The sequence below is a fragment of the Garra rufa genome, chromosome 1 (genome assembly GCF_049309525.1).
Source record: "Garra rufa chromosome 1, GarRuf1.0, whole genome shotgun sequence".
Taxonomy (NCBI): domain Eukaryota; kingdom Metazoa; phylum Chordata; class Actinopteri; order Cypriniformes; family Cyprinidae; genus Garra; species Garra rufa.
Genome location: NC_133361.1, coordinates 66,075,867 through 66,099,015, shown reverse-complemented (window position 1 = coordinate 66,099,015; position 23,149 = coordinate 66,075,867). Strand labels below are relative to the sequence as shown.

At 38.4% G+C, this 23,149-nt stretch overlaps 1 protein-coding gene across 1 annotated transcript; it reads left to right on the top strand.

Moving 5' to 3' along the window:
* Positions 1 to 704: 704 nt before the first annotated feature.
* On the top strand, positions 705 to 22,300 carry LOC141318674 (uncharacterized). The gene is made up of 7 exons (XM_073833209.1): positions 705 to 842; positions 5,997 to 6,896; positions 12,273 to 12,304; positions 19,253 to 19,648; positions 19,991 to 20,189; positions 20,372 to 20,461; positions 22,296 to 22,300. The coding sequence occupies exons 1-7, from the start codon at positions 758 to 760 to the stop codon at positions 22,298 to 22,300; spliced, it is 1,707 nt and encodes a 568-aa protein (XP_073689310.1). The 5' UTR covers positions 705 to 757.
* The last annotated feature ends 849 nt before the right edge of the window (positions 22,301 to 23,149 follow it).

Below are 23,149 nucleotides of genomic sequence, written 5' to 3'. Positions count from 1 at the left end.
GCAGTCTGAGCTGTACACTTATTAATTCCTAAGAAGACATCGAGTCAGACTTCAGTGAGAGAGCAGTGCACGAATAGGACTTTTATTTTGCTCTGGTGCTGTGACGTCATTAAGATTCGCCGCGCTCCTCATCTGTTGTGATTCACCTGAAGAAAGGTTCGTGGTTTTAAAGTTTTTAAATCAATAAATTAAAGCGTTTTTTTTACAAGTTACGTAAAATAAATGCATCATTCTTAAATATAACAGTGTAATGCTTTATTTAGTGTTAGTTAAAGTTAGTCTTTAGTAACAGAGAAAGTGCGTCTCATTTCTCTCTCTATATCATGAATCAATCGTGTGATGATAAGAAGAGATGAGAGAAACTGAGAATCCGAATCATTTGAATCAAATCATTTGTGAAATGATTCAGTGATTCGATTCAGCGGCACGAGGACTACAAACGACAACAACAAACACAAACGAGTGCAATCACAACCGAGAATAATTTCATTCAAGTTTTATATATTATATATGATGTACAAATAATTAAATACCAAATGTAAATTAAAACTAGCCTACCTAAATATGAAAGATCTGTGCAATTTGTGTATAGTTATTACCAAATCTATTAGCTCTCACTCTGACTACTGAACTAACTGAGACGCACTCAGAGTGTTTATTTTATCTTTAATTATTCTCATCTTAAACAGGACAGTGTACAAGCACACAGAAAAACTCCTGGAGAATCATCAGAGATCCATGTGACACAATTATAAAGATGGCGTTTATTAAAGAGGAGAGTGAAGTCATGAAGATTGAAGAAACATTCAGAGTCAAACATGAAGATACTGAGGAACAAACAGGTTGGTTTTTATTCTCAAAGATGAATTCACTACAGAAATGAATGATATTTATGAACAATGCCACAGGAGTGTAGAAATATTAAGACATTGGACAGAAGTGTTGAGATCACATACTAATGCTGCCTTCAATATCCTGCTTTCACACTGAGAATTTGTTATTATGACATCATGCATTTATGTTGCAACATTAATATTGAAATAAGCCTTAAAAAAACATATTTTTGCAGTAATATTAAACCCAATATCTGCTTCTAATATTAAAACCATTGAAAGCACTTTGGCTAATTATGCAAAAGTATCTTAGAAAATTATTTGCACAAACCTTGAAATGTAAGTAATCACATTTGGCTACTGCATGCTGACTACATTTGTTCATTTAAAGTATTTGATAAGCAAATAAAACAGCCAGTGGACAGTAAAGCTACATCTAAATTAATCCGGATATCACTGGAAAGGTGTTTTTGTCTTAAAAATTTCTCCATCCACACTAGCCACTAAGCGTTTTCGAACATTTTCCAAAAGTTTCTCATCCACACTTGAACATAAGAAAGTGTTACATTTGCCTTTCTGCGCATACCTCAAACCTTATTAAAGCTCACTGAGACTATACAAATGGAACGGATAATACTTTTTCATGTAATTTCCTCTAGTAAGATCATTTAATTTGCCGAAAAAAAAAAAAATTATATATATCTATATACCTATATATATATATACCTATATATATATATATATATATATATATATATATATATATATATATATATATATATATATATATAGTTGTTTTAGACAATGTCGGACATACAGAAAAACAGCATAAAATAGGAGAAACAGAGCTGTAAATATAAAGCAAGTCTGACAAGAAAACAAACAAAAAAAAATTGAAAAAGAGAGTAAAATAATTTTAATAATATTAATATTATTAAGTGAATAAATAGATGACCGCTGTTCAGGAGCATCAGAGTGGAGCAGCAGGGCACATAGAAGGTACTGTATTTCACCATGAGAACAGTATAATTAACCAGTGGTTCTCAAACTGATGGAGGGGGTACACAAACATAATGCTGAGCTTTGGCATTCATTTAATTCTATCCAGACTTTAAGTAAAATAAAGCAAGTACTTTTCACTAGCAAAATGCCACTTTTAGTATAAAAACAGGAAAATTGGTGTAAACAATTTAATGACATTAGTTTTCCTTGATAAAAATGCCATCTCAGTGTGGACGGAAGGCCAAAACAGAGAGAGAGAAAGAAAGAAAAAAAGCGTTTTCAAGGTTCCATTCTTGGGCCTATTTTGTTCTCTATATATTTGTTTCCCCTAGGGTCCATCTGTAGGAAGTCTGGCATCTCGTTTCATTTTTATGCAGATGATTCTCAGCTTTATCTGCCTTTGAAATAGAAAGATAAAAAGTCGATAGCACCATTGTTGGACTGCCTTGAAGACATTAAACCTGGTTGGCTCTAAAAATGTATTAAAGTTTAATGAAGAAAAGAAAAGTTGTGGTATTTGGATCCAGGGGTGCTCATGACTCTTCTCAGTTGGATCTTGGTGTTTTAAGATTATATGTGAAGCCCAATGTAAAAAATGTGGGTGTTATTATGGAGTGAAAACTGGAAACAGGTTAATTCAGTAATTAAAGCTAGTTGTTTTCAGTTGAGGCAATTATGCAAAGTGAAGTCTTTTCTATCTTTTAGTAACTTTGAAAGAGTTATACATATGTTTAGGTATTAACCAGGCGTCTCTCATACATTTGCAGTTGGTACAGAATGCTGCTGCTCGTATGTTGACAGGAACACAAAAATGAGAACATATCACACCAATTCTGGCACCTCTCCATTGGCTTGCTGTTCATTTTAGAATCGATTTTAATCGATTTTTGTTTTAGTGTTTAAATCACTAAATGGACTAGCATATTCAAACTTAATACAGCTATACACTCCAACAAGAGCATTTAGATCCACTGAGCATTTACTTTTGGTTGTTCCTGCCATAAGGTTAAAAACCGGGGGACCTAGTCTTAAAACTCATCTTTACTCGTTGGCTTTTAACACAGTATGAGAGTTAAGTTTTTATGATTGTGTTGGACTCTTGTCTGTTTTACAGTGGTGTGAAAAAGTGTTGGCCCCCTTCCTGATTTTTTACATTTTTTAAAGTTTTTCACACTTTAATATTTCAGATCATCAAACAAATTTAAATATTAATCAAAGATAGCACAAGATGCAGTTTTTAAATGAAGGTTTCTTTTAATAAAGGGAAAACAAAATCCAATCCCACATGTCCCTGTGTGAAAAGGTGTTAAAACATACACTGTTAGACATTTCAAAGGGTTTTTACAGTAACTTACTGGCAACACTGTTGCCAGTAAGTTACTGTAATTAGGATTTACAGTACCCAACTGTATTTCAGTTTACAGTAAGGTACTGTAGTAATGTACTGCCATATGTTATTGTAATTCATTGTTTTGTATATAGATTTAATTAAATTATATAATTTTTATGTAGAATTAATTTTATAGTTACTACTGATATTCAATTCAAACAGACACAATTATTCCAAAATATCACATTCTTTATTTAAACATTGCATATATAACACTGAAACACAGAAAAATTATTCCAATGCTGGAACACTGCATCTTCACTCTTTCTCCCATCAAATGGCATTCCAGGTGCTGCTCCAAAACATAGGTCACCTTTACTCACCGTCCACTTTGTTACACAGAGAAATTTGTTCCCTGAAAAAAAAGAAAAAAAGAAATTACACATTTGTAAAAGACAAACCCCCATATGGAATACACAAACCTCTCAAAATCATAGTGAAGTTATTATCTTACCATGAATTATTAGTCCCAGCGTGGGTAACCTGCTCTTGTCCTCTGTGATGCTTCATTTGAGTTGCCTTTAAACACACACAAAATGCAGTAAATATTAAATTCAATTAAAAAAAAGGCAGCTAGTCATAAAACTTTTGTTTAACCTAACGTTATAGTTAACATACGATTTTGTATTCTCAACTATAGGCTACTGCTGAACATTAAATAACACCTGAACAAAATTTCACATTAGCTAACTTAACTTAAATAAGATTATGCTTTGCGCGTTAAAATAATTTAATTTGGTAATTTAATAAGCTGACAGCGTCGTTTGTTCATTGAAAGTACAGCGCAGTTTACCGTGGTAAAGTTTATGTACCATAATGTTGATGAGTAAATGTTACTAGGTTAAACTGTTGGGCAAAAATCTGACAAACCACACACAAACAGACATACAAATAACAAATATATATATATATTTTACCTTGCTTACTTGTAAGGTGCGTCAATACACAGCGCAGATGCTCTCCGGAACTCTCCCGCTCGCGGGTTCGATCCCCGGGGGAAAACCCCGGCGCTGCCTCGCTGGTTCCGTGTCCTCAGACGCGAGCGGCGCGACGCGACAAAAGACAGTATAGAAACCATTATAATCTGTGAAACTATCCACAATTGATGCAGGACAGTAAACTGATGCCCCAGTATATTTTTGAAGTTCAGTAGTACTCTAAATACGCTGTTTCACTCCCACTGTTTCTAAAACGAAGGATAAACTCCTGTGGCGAAAAATCCTGTCAATCAAAATGTAAGAAATGAGGAAAAGAATTATCTCAATGGAGTGGCGCCAAAGAGGTCGTTACCACAAATACAGTAGTATACCTCAATTTTTAAAAATACAGTTAGTCTCTGTATGTGGTGTTTGACGTCACAGAAAATTCCCATGATGCAAAGGGAATTACAGTTATTTAAAGGGAATTTGCTGTTTTATACTGGGTGATATACAGTAAAAAACTGTAGAAATTACAGAAATGTCTAACAGTGTAACTGTGTTTTATCACACCTGAGTTCAGTTTCTCTAGCCACACCCAGGCCTGATTACCGCCACACCTGTTCACAATCAAGAAATCATAAATAGGACCTGCCTGAATGAAGTAGACCAAAAGGTCCTCAGAAGCTACACATTTTGAGATCCAAAGAAATTCAGGAACAAATGAAAAGTAATTTAGACCTATCAGTCTGGAAAAGATTATGAAGCCATTTCTAAAGCTTTGGGACTCCAGCGAGCCATTATCTTCAAATGGCGAAAACATGGAACAGTGGTGAACTGTCCCAGGAGTGGCGGCCGTGTAGCGACGACTCATCCAAGAGATCACAAAAGACCCCACAACAACATCTAAAGAGCCTGCACAACTGCATGAAAGAGACTGGGCAAAAATGGCCTGCATGGCAGAGCTCCAAGACAAAAACCACTGCTGAGCAAAAAGAACATAAAGGCTTGTCTCAGTTTTGCCAGAATCTTGATGATCCCCAAGACTTTTGGGAAAATACTCTGACGAGGGACTGATTGATTGCAGTTGTTGCTGCTAAGGGTGGCCCAAACAGTTATTAAGTTTAGGGGGCAAACACTTTTTCACACAGGGCCATGTGGGTTTGGATTTCCCTTCATAATAAAAAAACTTCATCCAAAAACTGTATGTTGTGTTTACTTGTTATCTTTGATTAATATTTAAATTTGTTTGATGATCTGAAACATTAAAGTGTGACACATGCAATAAAATAAAAAAATCAGGAAGGGGGCCAACACTTTTCCACACCACTGTATGTGTTTTTTGTTTTAAATTTAGTATGCTTGTACAGCACTTTAGTAAACACTTGTTTTTAAAAGTGATTTAAATTAGATAAATAAACTTTGACCTAACAGGTCAGTGTAACAGCCCATTTTTTGATTGGCTTACAATTGCCCCCTTAATAAAACCTCAGAAAGAATTGTGTGATGAATTTTTCATCTTTTTTTCCTTGTCTCTCTCTAAATTTGTTGCATTTTATTCCCTAGGAGACAAAAATGGTACATAAACATTGAGATCAGTCTGTATATATATATATATATATATATATATATATATAGATCCTTAACTCTGTCATTATATTTTCTAGGTTTTTTTTTTATTAGTTGTATAACAGCCAGCCTAAACTCTGTAGGGTACCAGCTGAGCATGATCAGGTTTGGACACCCTGGTCTAGGATCTAACACACATGCATTACATATCTACATGTTTTGATGTTAATTGTTTTGTGCCACAAAACTGGGGTTAACTTTTATTCCTTTTTTTTTCCACCTTAGACCTAACAGCGCTGAAAGAAGAGAGAGAAGATCTGAATGAATCTGAAGAGAAAGATCAGGTTTTTTGTTCCTTACAGTCTGAAAGGACTTATAAACAAAAAAGAGCTCAAACTACAGGAACTAGGAGTTATTTTTCTTGCGTTCAGTGTGGAAACAATTTCACTCAAAAAGGAAGCCTTAAAACACATATGAGTATTCACACTGGAGAGAAGCCGTACACCTGCCAACAGTGTGGAAAGAGTTTCATTCTAAAAGGACACCTTAACAGACACATGATGATTCACACTGGAGAAAAGCCTTTTACCTGCCTACAGTGTGGAAAGAGTTTCACTCTAAAAGGATGCCTTAACAGACACATGATGATTCACACTGGAGAGAAGCCTTACACCTGCAAACAGTGTGGAAAGAGTTTCAATCAAAGAGGAAACCTTGAAGTCCACCAGAAATTTCACACCATGGAGAACCCTTTTACCTGCCAACAGTGTGGAAAGAGTTTCACTCTAAAAGGAAGCCTTAACATTCACATGAGAGTCCACACTGGAGTGAAGCCTTACACATGCTCTCAATGTGGAAAGAGTTTCGCTCAAAGTGGACATCTTAAAGTCCACCAGAAAATTCACACTATGGAGAGCCCTTTTACCTGCCAGTGGTGTGGAAAGAGTTTCAATGAAAAAGGAAGCCTTAACCTTCACATGAGAGTTCATACTGGAGAGAAGCCTCACTCATGCAAACAGTGTGGAAAGAGTTTCAATAAAAAAGGAACCCTTAACCTTCACATGAGAGTTCATACTGGAGAGAAGCCTCACACATGCAAACAGTGTGGAAAGAGTTTCAGTCAAAAAGGAAGCCTTGACAGGCACATGAAAATTCATAATGGGGAGAAGCCCAACAGATCCCCTTGTAGAAAGAGTTTCAAACAAAATGTATAGAATGGAACATTCTAATTCAAATTTTAAAGCATTATGTTTTGTCCATAGTACACTTTAAGCTCAGTCCAACACAATATAGCTAGTTGACATGGTAATGCATAAAAGAGCAAGGAATAATATGGATATGTTTGCTCTGTCTACAATGTAAGAACTTCACATTTGTATCATGAATTGAAAGATCTCACAGAAGGTGCAGTTTTTTGGTTGAAGCACAATAAAGGACATTGTTAGCATTTTTAACATCACCGTTTCGGGTTACAACTACAACCCTTGTTCCCTGAGAAAGGTAAGGAGACACAAGGACATACAGAGGAAGGCTCCTCCCTCCGTCATCTCCACCTTGGACTCTGTTGGTCATCCTCCTCCCGGATGTCCATTCTTCTCCTTCTGTTGTTCCATCAGTGCAAGGATGCGCCTTCCAGACGATATGCCAGGAATATGGACCTGTTTTTGTTTCTGTGTGCCCTTTTTTGGTTGCGTTCCTTTCCTTTAGTCCAGTTAGTCATTCTGTGCACCCGTGTTCCCCAGTTACCCCTTATATTAAAATCAAAGTCTGTGCATTCTGTCTCTGTTGGGTCTCTATCGTCCAATATGTCTGTCTTTCCTATTTCCTTGTGTGGATTACCCTGGCCTGTGTCTTTGGACTATAATAAACTCTGTTCCTTTGATCTACGTCTCCGTCGTTCCTCCCAGCACAGTATCGTGACATCAGTGTGTTCAAGTATTGAAGCAATTTTATTAATCACTGTCACACCCCCCGTCAACCACAACACACTACACCACATCCAGCATTCAGTGCACTACAGCAATGCAATGGGCCTAGTAATGAGTTCAATTTGTGGTGTCCGAGACAATTTACTACTGCTCATGAAGAACACACTGCCAGATTGAAATACACAGTATGATGTCAAAATGACAGAGTCATTAGCATAAAAAAGAATGTTTGAAATCTTTGATCTTCAATTGAAGCTTTCTGAATGACTCTTGTGCAGATTTAAGCCTCAGATTTCTCTCTTAAACACTCACTCTAGTAAAAGTTTTCGTCCCACTTATGAGGAAGCGCTAGGGACCAGAAATAAATTCTAGGGCCGCCAAATTCTTTGGCTGGTTGGTGGGTGCAGGAGGCCCCTTTAGCGTCCTAAATGCTGGGTGTGGTGTAGTGTGTTGTGTTTGGTGGAGGGTGTGACACAGTCATTGACAAAAGAAGTGCGGAGCTGTATTCTCTCCAATCAAATGAACAGTAATGGTTTATAGCAGGGGTGCCCAAGCTAAGGCCCGCGGGCCGAATGCGGCCCACCCCCACATTTGGACCGGCCCTCTGAACAATGCCAGAGACATATTTTGAAAATGAAAAATGAAAATTAGAAGTTGTAAATACATGTTTTACTTTTATCATATCGGTATTTGATTATAAAGGTTGGCTTTCAAACAAAAATTTCCCTCAGTCGTTATCATATAGCCTAATTCAGTGTTTCTCAACGGGGGCGGTACCGCCCCCCAGGGGGCGTTGGGAGAGCATCGGGGGTCGCTGAAAGCAATAATTTTGAAAGGGGGGGCGCTGAGGTGGTTTTGGGGGGCGTTTGATTAAGACGAGTTTAAACCGAATATGTTTGAGCTGAAACTTGCAGAAGAAAACGGTCTGCCACTTCCTTATGCCATTTCTACACTGGATGCATCAAAGCGCACTTTCTGTATCTATTTGACAACTTGTCTGCAGCATAAGCGCGCAGAATGCGTTTACTGTAGCGCTCGCGCTCAGTTACTGATTGACAGATTATAACGGGATCTATGTGCTTTAACGCAACTTGTTGCGCCGTTCGCGGCCAGTGTAGCAGTGTTAAAGGCATGCACACCGAGTCCAACATTTTCGTGTGCGTTTTTTCGTATTCATAATCCTAAAAATTCGTCACACACAGAAAGTCAGATGGGTATTAATTCATCCGTTGTGAAAAAAACGCAAAACAACACGAAATAGAACGATGTTGTTGTCCACCCTCTTCTTAAAAAGAGAAACAGATATAGAGGAATGAGGAAATGCTTTTAAGGCGCACCTCCTTATTAATAAACTGCGGGATTATCCCGGGTGATTCAAAGTTTATTTCAGGATGTCTGTAATCTTTAATGCTTTGCTAGCATTACTGGAGCCACATATTAAAGAAGACCACTAATTTATTTGGGAACTCAGCGTACAATGACCTTTACAGTGCTTTGTGCTGTGGGACGCAATTCTGGATTTTGGTGTTCGCTTGTACGGTGGCTCTGAACTGTCAAAACACCTCTCAAAATGCTTGCTACAGATGCGAAAAACGCAAAAAATCAAACCCGATCCGATTTTTTTTTTATGATGGACGAAAATTAAGGAGGCAGTGTGCAAGTGTGATTAACATTACGTGAGGTATTTATTTTTGAACGTGCGAAAAATTCGGACGAAATATTCGGACTCAGTGTGACTCATATTTGAAATAAAATTATGTATGGGTTAATGTGGGCTGTGCTATGGGTTTAGATAGGTTACACGCTTTTAAAATAAGCCTATGTATTATAAATAAAATATACATTACTATTAAAAAAGGCAAATACGATTTTTTAATGGATGAATAAAAAAGGTTGCATTTGTTTGTTTAAAAAAATACCATTAAAAAAAGCTTTTTAATTGAATATATTTTAAAATGTGTTTTCCTCTTATGCTAAACTTCATTACTCTAGCTTTCAGTGTCACATGATCTTTCAGAAATCATGCTGAATGCCATAAAATCAAGAATAGGTAATTTGTTCTCTTTAACATTTATTTAATTGACTGAAGTACTAAGAAACAAATTCCAATGTTTACACTGGCCAACATATTTTTGTTAATATAAACAAATTTTGAGCCACGATCTAGCTTTGCTTGCAAAGACTGAGAAGCTCCTTTTATACCCAAAGATGATCCCCTCACCTTTTACCAATTTACCTGGCTCCTGTCAACTGTTTCAAAACAGTTTAGCTTATTCTATAACCTTTTCACTTTTATTTTTCTTCTGTCCCAATTGTGTTGCACTTTTGTTACTTAAAAAAAAATGTTTATATTTAATAAAATGTATGTTAGTTGGTCAGTGAAAACTTTGGAAATCTTTTCTTTGTAATGTTGTCAATTAAATAAAAGTTAAATAGAATTAACAAATCATAGATTTTATCATTTTACAAAACATCCCAACTTTTAGTGTTGTACTTTAGTTTTATTTAAGGTATTTGTAAGCAAACTTTGAAATATTCTAAAAATTGTGAAATATAGTAAAGTAGAGTTTACATTTCTTCCATTTGCATGTGTAAATGTGGTATTACCCACAAAATTAACCATGTCTACTATCTCAGAAAAAAGGGAATTCAATAAATTCTCAAAAAGGAGGGTATTTTCCAAGGGATTTTTTTTTTTTTTTTTTTTTTTTTTACTGAAAGCTAATTGAAAATATCCTAACATATCAAAACAGTAAAAAGGGTGTTCAAGAGTTCCAGAAATGGAAGAACAAACTAAAATCACTTATGTAAAAATGTCCTTTTGGATGTTCTAAACAGGAATTTTTATTTAGTCTTTTTAAATTGGGGGCAATAAAGTATATCAGCATCACAACAACACTGAAACTGTAGCAATGAAAATCAACAATTTGCTTAAAAACTCTGTAAATGAATGTTATTACAGTTTTTTATATACATATATAATTTACTGTAAAAAAAAAAAGTACATCACTGTCTTTTTTTGATCAATTCAATGCATCCTTGAATTAAGTAAAAATTGTAATGACCCCATACATTTGAATTACTATAAATATAATAACAGTCCTTATTATAAACACAAAATACTAATAATAATCAACTTTAATATTTAGTGAGGACAATTAGACTATGATTTATTTGATGGGGGGCGGTGAGGGACCTGAATAATGGGTAGGGGGGCGCTGGACCAAAAAAGGTTGAGAACCACTGGCCTAATTACTTGTCAAATTCACCTACAGATTGGTACATTTAACAAACTGTGTCATCGCAATCGAACAGGTGATGCATGAGGCAGCTAGAAAATTCAGAGCGATGACAAAATGACTCAGTAGCATTTAAGGTGAAACTAGCACTGCTTGTGGGACAGGTGCGAAAGCAAGACTTCACTCATCTCCCAGTTACCCAAAGTTTTTCAGCTGAGAAACCAGTGGCCCCATTCCCAGTTGAAAAGTCTGTGGAAGTGCTGAAAATGAAGAAGGCAGAGTTTGACGTGTGATTCAAAAAACAGTGGATTCTTGAATCGATTTTGCTTGACAAGCCTCTCAAGGCTGGTGTTCTCTCGGTTGGTTGGTCATCTTTTTCTTCTACACTTTTTCCTTCCACTCAACTTTCTGTGAACATGCTTGGATACAGCACTCTGTGAACAGCCAGCTTCTTTGGCAATGAATGTTTGTGGCTTGCCCTCCTTGTAAAAGGTGTCAATGATTGTCTTCTGGACAACTGTCAGATCAGGAGACCATTTTGAAGGCTCAGGAAACCTTTGTGGGTGTTTTGAGTTTATTAGCTGATTGACATGTCACCATATTCGAATTTGTTGAGGTTTGTTGTGAATTGGTGGTTTTTTGTTAAATGTGAGCCAAATCATCACAATTAAAAGAACCAAAGACTTAAACTACTTCAGTCTGTGTGCATTAAATTTATTTAATACACAAGTTTCACATTCTGAGTTGAATTACTGAAATAAATGAACTTTTTCATGACATTCTTATTTATTGAGATGCACCTGTATACCTGTATATTGTCATAGTTGTTGCAGCCCTAATATTTATATATATATATATATATATATATATATATATATATATTTATATACGTAATGTGTACAGGCCTACGTCGTATAATGTCCCGCTGGGCAGCAACTTAAAAAAAAAACTTTTTTTTGATGTGTTGTGAACGCAGCGCGCTGGGACAAATGTCTGCGTGTGCCCAATAGAAACGAGGCAGCCAGTCAGGCATGGAAGAAAACACTCCATGGCAACGCTGCTGTAACTTTCACTCATTGAGAAATGTTTCTCTGCTTGCATCAAGCCTGGCCCGCCCCCAAGAGCCATATACCCCACCGTGATTGGTAGGTTCGCTCAGCTCCGCACACACTTTAAAGTGCCATACATATCAAACTTGCGGGCCGCAGTAACATTAAACTTTCATATTAAGGCGGGGGCCACAAACTATCCTCCTGCGGGCCGCGAGTTTGAGACCCCTGTCATAAAGCAAAGCAAAACAGACCAATCAAAGGCCACTTCATGTGTATTTTTAGCCTCCAATCGCCCATTCAACCATTTCAAATCCTCCCAATGTTGTGGTTTCCCTTTTTTAGTCGGGGTGAAAGAGGCAGATGTAGAAGACAAGGTAGGATGGAGAAGGATGATCCGCTGTGGCGACCCCTAACGGGAGCAGCCAAAAGAAGAAGTAGTTGTGGTTTCCCTTTTCTTCGACTGAAGAAACATTCTTAAGCCTCGGGTTTTGATACCAAAAAGAATAGACTTTATTGCCGAAACAATCAAGCCGAGCACTCCACAGAGAACCAGGCTCTGCTGCCGAAACAACCTAGTCAAGCCATCCATAGAGAACTAACTTCGCTTGGTTGAGGCAGGTTTCTTATACCTGCCTTCTCACGCACACATGTCAAACTGAATTATTGGGGGCTTGGATTTAGCATTATTATTATAAACAGATGTTCTTCCCCACCATGGACTAGCTAGAGGTCCCTAACATAACAAGTTCTTCCTTACCCTGGCCTCTCTAGTGGGACACGGCCTAGCTAGTGCGCCTCAACATATATTTTGTCTAATGTTAAAACAAGTCATATAGCTTCATCATATGAGGTCCACCATATGTGACTTCTGCAATGTCTGTACATTCCATTCTTCTGCAGGCCCTTACACACCCAGTCAGACACATTATTATAATAGTAGCTTAATTAGTTCACATTTTGACCAATACAAATCTTCAACATTAGCCTTTCTTCAGCTCAGGAAATCCCAATATAAAAACCCTCTCTGATTCCCTTCAATCGTAAAGGGACATTAATTTGCAAGGCAGAATCAGAGACTCATGTAATTTGTGCACAAGAGTTTTATTAACTAACGACTAACATATAACTAATCTAAACAAACAAACATATACTCACTCATACAGGGTAGGGTAAGAGGATGGTTAGAGCAGTATAGGAAAAGGGGCGTGAGACTGAGCTGACCATCTAAAGAACCATCAGTTTCTAATTCAAAGAGCCGTATACGATAGCTTACACAAAACCTCTGTTTAGTGGAAGAAACGATACTTGCATCCGAACGAAAGTCTCGTGGAGCCTCTGAAGAAGTCCTGGATGGTTCCATTTGATGGCCGGAGTAGCAAGTTCTTGAAGCTCTGAGGTTGTTCTTGACTCTGTTGTGATTGAGAGAGTCTTCTCTCCCGAGTGAGCAGTTTTGAGAAACCGCAGGCCGCACTTCAGAGATGGGGGTCCACAGACGGCCAGAAGTGAAGAGAGAACGGTGTCCGATCGTGGACATTTTGATAAGTTCCATGGTTGAGTGGAATGAACTCCAGTGGGAGTACTCTGACTCTTTTCAGGCTAAGGAGAGTCCACACAGCTCCCTGTGTTGAGGCCCTCTGGGCCTGGGCCTGTGGAGGCCCTCCCAACAGGCAGCAACCAAGTTTTTCAGAAGAAACTGGTCGGAACTAGGTGTGTTTCTTCAGCAGAACACAAATATTTTTAACTCAAACCACTGCAGTCTGTTAGTGATTTAATGCCAGTGGATTGGCACCAAACCTTTGAAAGTAAAGAAAAACATGCACAGACAAATCCAAATTACAGCCTGCAGCTTGTAATGATACATTGATGTCTTAAGACACGAAACTATTGGTTTTTTTTGTGAGAAACTGAACAGTATTTATATCATTTTTTTACCTTTGATATACGTAAATGTCCAACTAAGCTCTGCTTCTTGAGCGTTACTTGTGTACACGCTGGAAACACAAACGCTGGACGGGGAAATCAGTGAAACGTCAACAGACCCGGATGAGTTCGCGCAAGCAAACATAATCTTTTAGCTTCAAATTGGTTTGAACAATAAGGATTAGCGCAAGTATTTACCATTTTAAATAGCCACTATACCCACTATCTCTCTCGCAGTTTCACACATAAACCGATCGTTTTGTGTCTTAGGACATCGATGTATCGTCACGAGCCTCATGGTGCGTTCACACCAGACGCGAATGGCGCGTTAAGCGCGAGTGATTTACATGTTAAGTCAATGCAAAGACGCGATAGACCTTCCTGCGGCGCCAATGACGCGATACGCGCGAATGGAGCGTTTCGGGCGTTTGAAGCGCATAACGCGTGATTCGCAAGTTGAAAATTTGCGCCGCGTTAACCAATCAGGAGCTTGCTCTAGTAGAGACGGAGGCAGAAATCCGAGACAACAATGGAGGACAAAATCACCGTTGCTGTCTGTGGTTACTCGGAGCTGTTCCATACATCTTTGTACTTTTACAGAAACAGGAATAAAAAGGATCTTGCTTGGAATAAAGTGAGTGAGGAGGTCGGACAATCTGGTAAGTTAAAAAAAACGCTCTTTACTCAATTTGACCTACATATATATACATATTGAGACTACAAGCAAGCTAAAACTGAGCTCATTCACTTATTTTACAACTACTTTCCTGCTGACGAGTGGCAGAAGCCCCTCCCATGACGAGAATTCGCGTCTCTTGTGAAGTGAATGTCACGCGCGAATGAAGCGAGTAAACTCAAAATGTTCAAGCGTCCAACTACGCACGATTAGCACGATTTATTCGCGCAAGTCACGTCTGGTGTGAACGCCCCATCAGGGTGTAATTTGGATTTGTCTGTGCATATGCGTTCATGAGCTCAAGGGTAGATTATTGTAATGCTTTATTGGGTGGTCGTTCTGCACGCTTAATAAACAAACTCCAGCTGGTCCAAAATGCAGCAGCAAGAGTTCTGACTAGAACTAGAAAGTATGACCATATTAGCCCGGTTCTGTCAACACTGCACTGGCTCCCTATAAAACATTGTATAGATTTTAAAATCTTGCTAATTACTTATAAAGCCCTCAATGGTTTAGCTCCTCAGTATTTGAGCGAGCTACTATCGCATTATAGTCCCTCACGTCCGCTGCGTTCTCAAAATTCTGGCAATTTGATAATACCTAGAATATCAAAATCAAGTGCTATAATTCAAATCCGTTAAAGGATTGTTGGGCTGCATTAATTAGGTCAACCGGAACCCAAAACACCTCCCATAACATCTGATGCACTCGTTGCATCGTAAAAGAATGGCATCTACGCTAATATTAGTCTGTTTCATTCTTATTCCGAGGTCACCGTAGCCTCCAGACCCAGCCTGTATCCAGATCAGATGGTCACTGCAGTCCCCCGGATCCAGTCCGCACCCAGCTTAGATCATGGATCACCATCTAGAGATGACTTCAATAGCCGTGGATGTCAACCAGATGAGCTCCAGAGACCGATCATCAATAAAGACCTCGCCAACCTACATAGCCATCGGTACTACACCACAGGAACCTGATGAGTTCTCTACAATCAGACATTGGTACAAACTGCTGGTTTCGTCTGGCCAGAGGAGAACAGGTCCCCCGACTGAGCCTGGTTTCTTCCAAGGTTTTTTTCTCCATTTCTGTCACCTGTGGAGTTTTGGTTCCTTGCCGTTGTCGCCTCTGGCTTGCTTAGTTGGGGACACTTTCCAGCGATATCATATACTATTTGAACTGAACTGACGATGATATCACTGAATTCATTGATGAACTGCCTTTAATTGAAAATTGATTGCTTACAATAATGTGTTACTTACACACTATTGTTCTGTTTAAATACTGTGCAGTTGCTTTGACACAATCTGTATTGTTACAAGCGCTATATAAATAAAGGTGACTTGACTTGACATATTTTTATTTACTTTCAAAGGTTTGGTGCCCATCCACTGCCATTAAATCACTAACAGACTGCAGCGGTTTGAGTAAAAAATCTTGCTTTGTGTTCTACTGAGGAAACCTTACATCTTGGATGCCCTGGGGTTAAGCGGATAAACATCACATTTTTTTATTTTTGGGTGAACTATCCCTTTAAAACGTCCCACACTATGCAAATGTTTTAATTAAATAAATGTAAGAAATAAACAAACATTTAAAAAAAAAAAATATATATATATATATATATATATACAGTAGTTTAAAAGTGTTAAGTTGTCCCTAGAAAGTAATTTCAGAAATTTCACTTGTGACTGCCATTTGTGACAAAATACCAGGGGGTAAAACACGTTTACCAAATAAGTCAGGCTTATTTCAGTTAGTCTGACTTATTTTAAGACAAATCCAGTGACAGTAAGTCAGACTAACTATAAGTCAGACTAAAAAGAGACTTGCATTCATAAATAACAAACTAGAGTTACTGATTACACTACATGAAATTAAAGAACTTTGGTCAAGACTGGAATTTGCATACAACCAAACTGAAAAACTAGAACAATCTAGTAACTGTCTTATTGGATCACTGGCAAAGAACTCAGCGAAAAGATGGATCCAGTCATAAAAAAAAAAACATACTGACAGAAACCATCCTGGATATTCAATCCAAAAGTATGCGTGATAACCCAAACACTCTAGGAGTTAAACATGGAGGTGGAAACATGCTTTGGGGCTGTTTTTCAGCTAAGGGGACTGGACAACTACACCGCATCAGAGGGATGATGGATTGGGACATGTACCTTTAAATCTTGGGTGAGAACAACTGAAAATGGATTGTGGATGGGTATTCCAGCAGAAAAATGACCCAAAACACATGGCCAAAGTAACAAAGGAGTGATTTGAAAAAGAAGAAAATTTAAGTTGGGGCTGCACGATATCTCACATGCGATAGCCAATGTACATTTTGTCAGTAAAGTTTTGCAGCTCTTTAAAATTTCTTGAAATGTGTTTTTCTGATTTTTGTTGTTGTTTTTATTCTGTCTCTCACTGTTCAAATAAACCTACTATTAAAATTATAGACAAATAATTTCTTTGTCAGTGGGCAAACATGCGAAATCAGCAGGGGATCAAATAAATATTTTCCCCCACTCTGCTAATTTTGACATATCGGCCATTTAGAAAGCTGTACCCTCAGAAACAAATCAAATAAGCTAAGCCTGCCATAATACAAAACGTCAACTATCAAAAAATAGATAAAAGTCAAATGAGATGTAATCTACACCCCAGTAAATTCCCACTGACGAGTCTTTTTGTTTGCGAAATCAGTGATGAGATCTGTAAAGTCCAACTGTTTGGCCAATTGGCTTTCAATTGACAGAATGGCCAGGCTGTTTAGTCTATCCTGGCCCACTGTTGATCTCAGGAAGTTTTTTACCAGTTTAAACTTGCTGAAAGCCCGTTCACCTCCTGCAACTGTGAAAGGAAGTGTGCAGAAAATCCTTAAAACAATGCAAAGCTCTCCAAAAATGCTCTGCAGCTGCATCTTCCAGATGGCATTGAGGAGCTCAAGAGAGGAAAGAGTTTTTGAAACTGCATTTTTCAAGAGTTTTTCAAAGTTTTCTGAGAGATCCGTGTCATACATTTTTGCCAGTGTCTGGCAAGCTTCTTTTATCTGCTCTGCAGTCATATCTGTCAGCTTCAGAATAGGTGCAATTGTTTTACATATCTTTGTTGTGATCTGAAATCTGGCACTCAATGCACTGATGATGCTATCCATTGCCACAAAAAATATTTTGTTCCTGAATGCATTTTCTGCACTGTCTTCAGTAGTTGCATCTTCTTATGTCATCTCATCAGGCATGCGTTTCCTTTTGCGCTTCCGTCTCTCTTCAGTCCGAAAATGGTCAGGGACATTCATTGTTTGTGCTACTAGGGAGGCTTCTGTAAGCAGTGAGTCCCATCTGTCACGAAGAGCCTGCATTTCCTCTTGTAGTGCCTTGATGTTTGCAGCCTGAACATCCAGAGAAATATCTCCTGCCTGAAGAATTACATTTCGATTTTCAATGCACTGCAAAATCTTTACCCACACAGTGAGCAGGACGATAGTGTCAAAGGTCTTGAAATAACTTATCAAATCATTTGCCTCAGACTTGGCTTCACTAGCTAAACTGCAGGTGGCTAAGACACATTCCAGTGCCTCAAGGATGTAGGGCAAGTGCACTGCAGCAATGTGGGCACTCCATCAAGTGTCAGAGAGACGATGAAAACAGAACCCTGTCTTTTCTTTCAGGATTGCTCATCGCTCTGGGCTAGCACTGAAAAGATTATAGAGATGGTCTACAGAGCCAAAAAATGTTGCAACCTCTGGACATGACTCAGCTGCATGGACACCAACCTGATTGAGGGTGTGGGAATACAGGGAGAGAATGTAGCAAGCGGGTTGACTTTTAAAATCTGAGCTTGTACTCCTTTCACCTTTCCAGACATGTTGGCTCCATTATCATAGCCTTGTCCTCTACAGTCTTGTAAAGGTATGCCATTGGACTGCAACACTTATAGAATCATTTCAGAAATTTCCTGGCCTGTCTTTTTGTGAAAATCTTTGAATTCAATAAACCTCTCAACTATCTTCCAAACACCGCTGTCTTCTTTGTCTTGATGTACATATCGTATCAACAGCACATTCTGTTCTGTATGAGAAATGTCTGGTGTTGAGTCACATATGACAGAGTAATATATTGCATCTTCTCTTTCTATTAGGATAGTGTTGAGCACTCTCTTGCCACAGATCTCAATTAACTCGTTCTGGGTGTCTGGACTTAGGTAGTGAGTTAAACGTGACCCTTTCTTTTTTTTGCATGATGGATAAGCGTCTTGAGAACAGGGTAGAAAAAGCAAGATTCAAGATCTCTTAATTTCTATAGGACCTTTCATGCAAACTCAATTTAATGTTTGTGAATGTTGAATAAAATATTTTAAATCAGATAAAAGTTAAATAAATACCAATTTCTAAAAAATGTGTCTCCCTACTCAGACATTGTGTTATGATTTCTTTTAGATCAGAAAGTTTGCCTATCAACTCTCGGTGGTATAACACACCCCATCCAAAAACCTGGGATGAGAAAAAAATGTCAGGGCCTGATTGGTTTACCTTGTTTATGAAGCGGAACCCCAGACTTTCAGTGAGGAGTCCCCAGGCAACTAGCCTTTCAGGAGCCACCAGTTTCACTCGTGCTGCTTCGTGCTAATGTGGAACTCTTCTTCAGTCGACTGGGGAAGGTGATTGAATAAAAACGGGTTCGATGGCAGTGATATATGGAATGTCGATGAAACCGGTGTGACAACTGTCCAGGCACCATCCCGAGTCGTAGCACGCCGGGGTATGAAGCAGGTCATTCATGGTGTCAACCTGCACTCCGATGAGATGCCAAGCACTTCGGGGTCCATCTTAGGTCAGTTGTTCAGTCCATCACTCATTAGGCCATTTCCAAAAGCAGGCCCAAGGAAGGAGACAGGTAGGGGAAGGAAGAAGAGGCTCTCAGAAATGCTCACCGATACACCAGTGAAGCTGGCATTGGAAGAGGAGGAGCATCGAAAAGGGAAAAACGTCAGAAAAAAAATCTTGGGGAGTGAGAAAAGCAAGAAGATAAAGAAACCTGCCAGAAAAAGGGTGAAGGCTGATAACTCTTCAGAAGAAGATTTCTGTGTTGTCTGCATGGAAACATTTAGAAATTCAAGACCCAAGCAAGTGTGGGTCAAGTGTGTTTTATGTAACTTTTGGGCCCACCAGGCATGCACTCCAGGCCTGACCAATTTCATTTGTCAGCATTGTGACTCTGATTATCTGAGTCAATTTGTTTTGTTTGACATTTGTTTGTTCTTGTCATCATCTGAATGTGCACGTACAGACATGCACACACAAATGCACGTTCATGCACAAACACACACAATATGCACATACACTTCCAATTTCACATATATTGTATTGTTGCAGTAATTCATTTAAAATAAAACTGTTGTTGTGGCATATCACTTGTAGTACCCTTTTTTGTGAAATTTTGTCTACCTGTTATATCTTTCACTAATCTAGCTGCTGTACTGTCGTTATGGTTATATCAGGTTTCATGAGTCAGGCGAAGTGATATCAGATAACACTGGCAATACAAGACAGGAAGAAATGGCAGCAACCATGTCAGAGGATAATGCTGAAAGGGAGGAAAGGGCCTCAACATCACTCAGTACTGTTTTCTCAGCCAGTGCCAGCCCATCTGCAGAGCCTGCCACTGAAGGTGTCTCTATCGAATTGACCATACCACTGAGCACACCTTTCTCTGTATTACCTTTTTTAGCATACAAATAATTTTGCTCATACTACAAAACAACAGAACATCAATCAGGGATGTTAATTATATCAGTTAATCATATATTTTTTTATATCAAGAATTGTTATCAGTAATCTGTGTTTTCATAGAGTGGAAGATTGAGCCGGATCTTGAATCAGCTGCCCGGATGTATCGAAGACAGATCTTAAAGAATGCAGATGACAAACCAGACCTACACTGTAAAATCCAATGTTTTACCTTACTTAGATATAATTAGTTATCTTTACTTAGTTGCTTTACTTACTAGGTTGTAAGTTACAGCTACTTTCAATGCAAGTAAAACAATTTACTTACTGCTTTTGAGTGACGCTTAATTAAAATATTCAAGTAGCCACAAAGGAACCAATGACATTAATAAACCACTGAGATTCAGCAGTGCACTAATATGTTGCTAATTTGCAAAATTAAAAAAAAAGAGGAAAATAAAAGTTTTTGAGGTGGGTCAATAGTTAATCTGCAGTTATTTTTCACAAGTTACATTCACTTATTTCCCAAAGTCATCTTGAATGTTGTTTCAAAACAACTGAAATATTTGAAAGAACATCACATTAACCTGACTTCATAACTTGATGTTAATTTGTACCTACCATTATAGTGATTAATGGTCCCTTTGGTTGGGCAGTTGGAACTTTGTTTATTTTATTGTAATTTTGTTCCTATTGATGCAGCAATGCAACATGAAATCATAATTATTGATTTCAAGGGACAAAAAGTAATATGCAGGTTGCTTTTAGAAGGCAACCTATTTAAATAAATCATTAGCTAATATATTTTTAATATTTATTAATGATCTCTTCAAACTTCATTGTTCTTCATAAACACCTTGATATACCTAACTGGGTTGAGACAATCATTTACTATTTGTGGTGATGTGCTCAAGTCACAGACAGACTTCAACATTCAGCACGCTAATCACAACAATGGTAACAATTCAATTTTAGTTATTTTTATTAATTGTGACAAGAACCATTTTATAATTTTATTTGCTATTTTTGTTGTGCTACTACTGACACAAAAAATAAAATGAGCAAATAAAAACAGCAGCAGTAAAACAAACCAATTGCATAATTTATGCATGCTGCAATGCCCTCTGGGAGTCAGTGAGTAGCTATACTGAGTCAAGAGTAAACCTTAAGTAAAGGATCAAGTAGCCTCTACAGTTTTTTAGTTGTTAGAATTCTCATGTAAGTAAACTATACAAACTAAGCATTTGTCAGTACAACATATTATTTCTATTTCACTTTACCTAGTTTTTTTAAGGCAATCGGTTTGCATGCTTTTTTTTAAGTAAGCCCAACTAATTAGATTTTACAGTGCATGTGGTTGACTGGGTCAGCATAGTCAACTTGTAGAAGCTTTAATGGAGTTGTTGTATTCTTCATGACACTAGGCTTGATAAACTTGATAAACTTCTAAGCATGTTGGTGAGATCCCCACTTATAAATGACAAAATGGGTTTCTCTGTCTAGTATAACTTCAAAAATAGTGTGAATTCCAGAGCCACCATTCGAAAGAAGTTGAGCTTTGCTAAGGTCATCTTGAACAATCATCTGAGCAGTCTTGAAAGATTTAGAAGGTGGTTCTGTAACAGTTTTTGCTTTGGCGGATTTGATGTACATTTTCAGAGAAGGCAAATGTAGGGCATGCTCAGCCACCTCTACATTTTCCAGCCATTAATGACTACAGAAGTCAAGAGGGAATGATGTGGAACCAGTGACTGCTGTATAGTCCTCTCTAAGTGCTGGTTCATCCTTGAATAGCCATTTAAGGTTTGAAAGAGCATTTCCCAGGTGCCAGTCTGTGGATCCACACCCTGTTCTGAAGGAATTGTTTAGTATATGCAAACCACAGCTTCCAACATAAAGCATTTTCTTGCCTGTTTGTTGTTCTTTGTTTTGCTGGGCCATGGAGAAGAGCTTCCAATTTACTTTTGGGCCATCCGTCAACAGCTGAATCAGATTGTGAAAGCCTATCTGAAAACACAGTCTCAAGCTTCTCATATTTGTTCCGCAGTGTGATGACCTATGAAAAAAGAAGTCAGATACCTTGAGGTTTCTTTTTTAAAAGATATATTTTAGCTTTTATTGTGAGGACAGATCAGAAATGACAGGAAGTGAAGTGGGAGAGAGAGACAAGGGGCAGGATCGGGAAAGGTTCTCAAGTCAGGATTCTCTGAGCGCAACGGCGCTGTATGACGGGGTGCTGTCCACAAGGATTTGGTCTTTATCAGGGAAGAGAAATGAAGAGCTAAATAATTGGTTATTTTAAATATATTTAGTCTATATTATACACTGTGTGTTTATGCACTTGAAATGTATTTCTTCTAAACTTCAATACACTTTCTTATACAGTAAACTACTGCAGTAAAACGTCTAGGTTACGTATGTAACCCTGGTTCCCTGAGGACAGGGAACGAGACACTGCGTTGTGGTGGACACTATGTGAACTGCCTTCAGCATGACCGGTTCTGAAGCTGTTATCGAACAACGACAATGAGCTTTGACATTGGCCGGCGCCAGCCTATGACGTCATCACAGGGCACCTACCAGTATAAAGGGGCGCTTGTGAATACATCAACCATCTTTTTGTCTGATGGGACGTAAGTGGGGCCGAAGCATGGCTACGAGACGCAGCGTCTCGTTCCCTGTCCTCAGGGAACCAGGGTTACATACGTAACCTAGACGTTCCCTTCCGGAGGGAACTCTACGCTGCGTCCTGGTGGACACTATGGGAACGTCAATACCAACGCCGCCATGCTGAGGGATGATTGACCAGCTGACTGGAAGGAGCCACGAAGGAGCATCATCCCCGCTTACGGCCTAGTCATAGCTAGCTCGGCTATGCTAGCACGGAACTCTCAGGAGTGG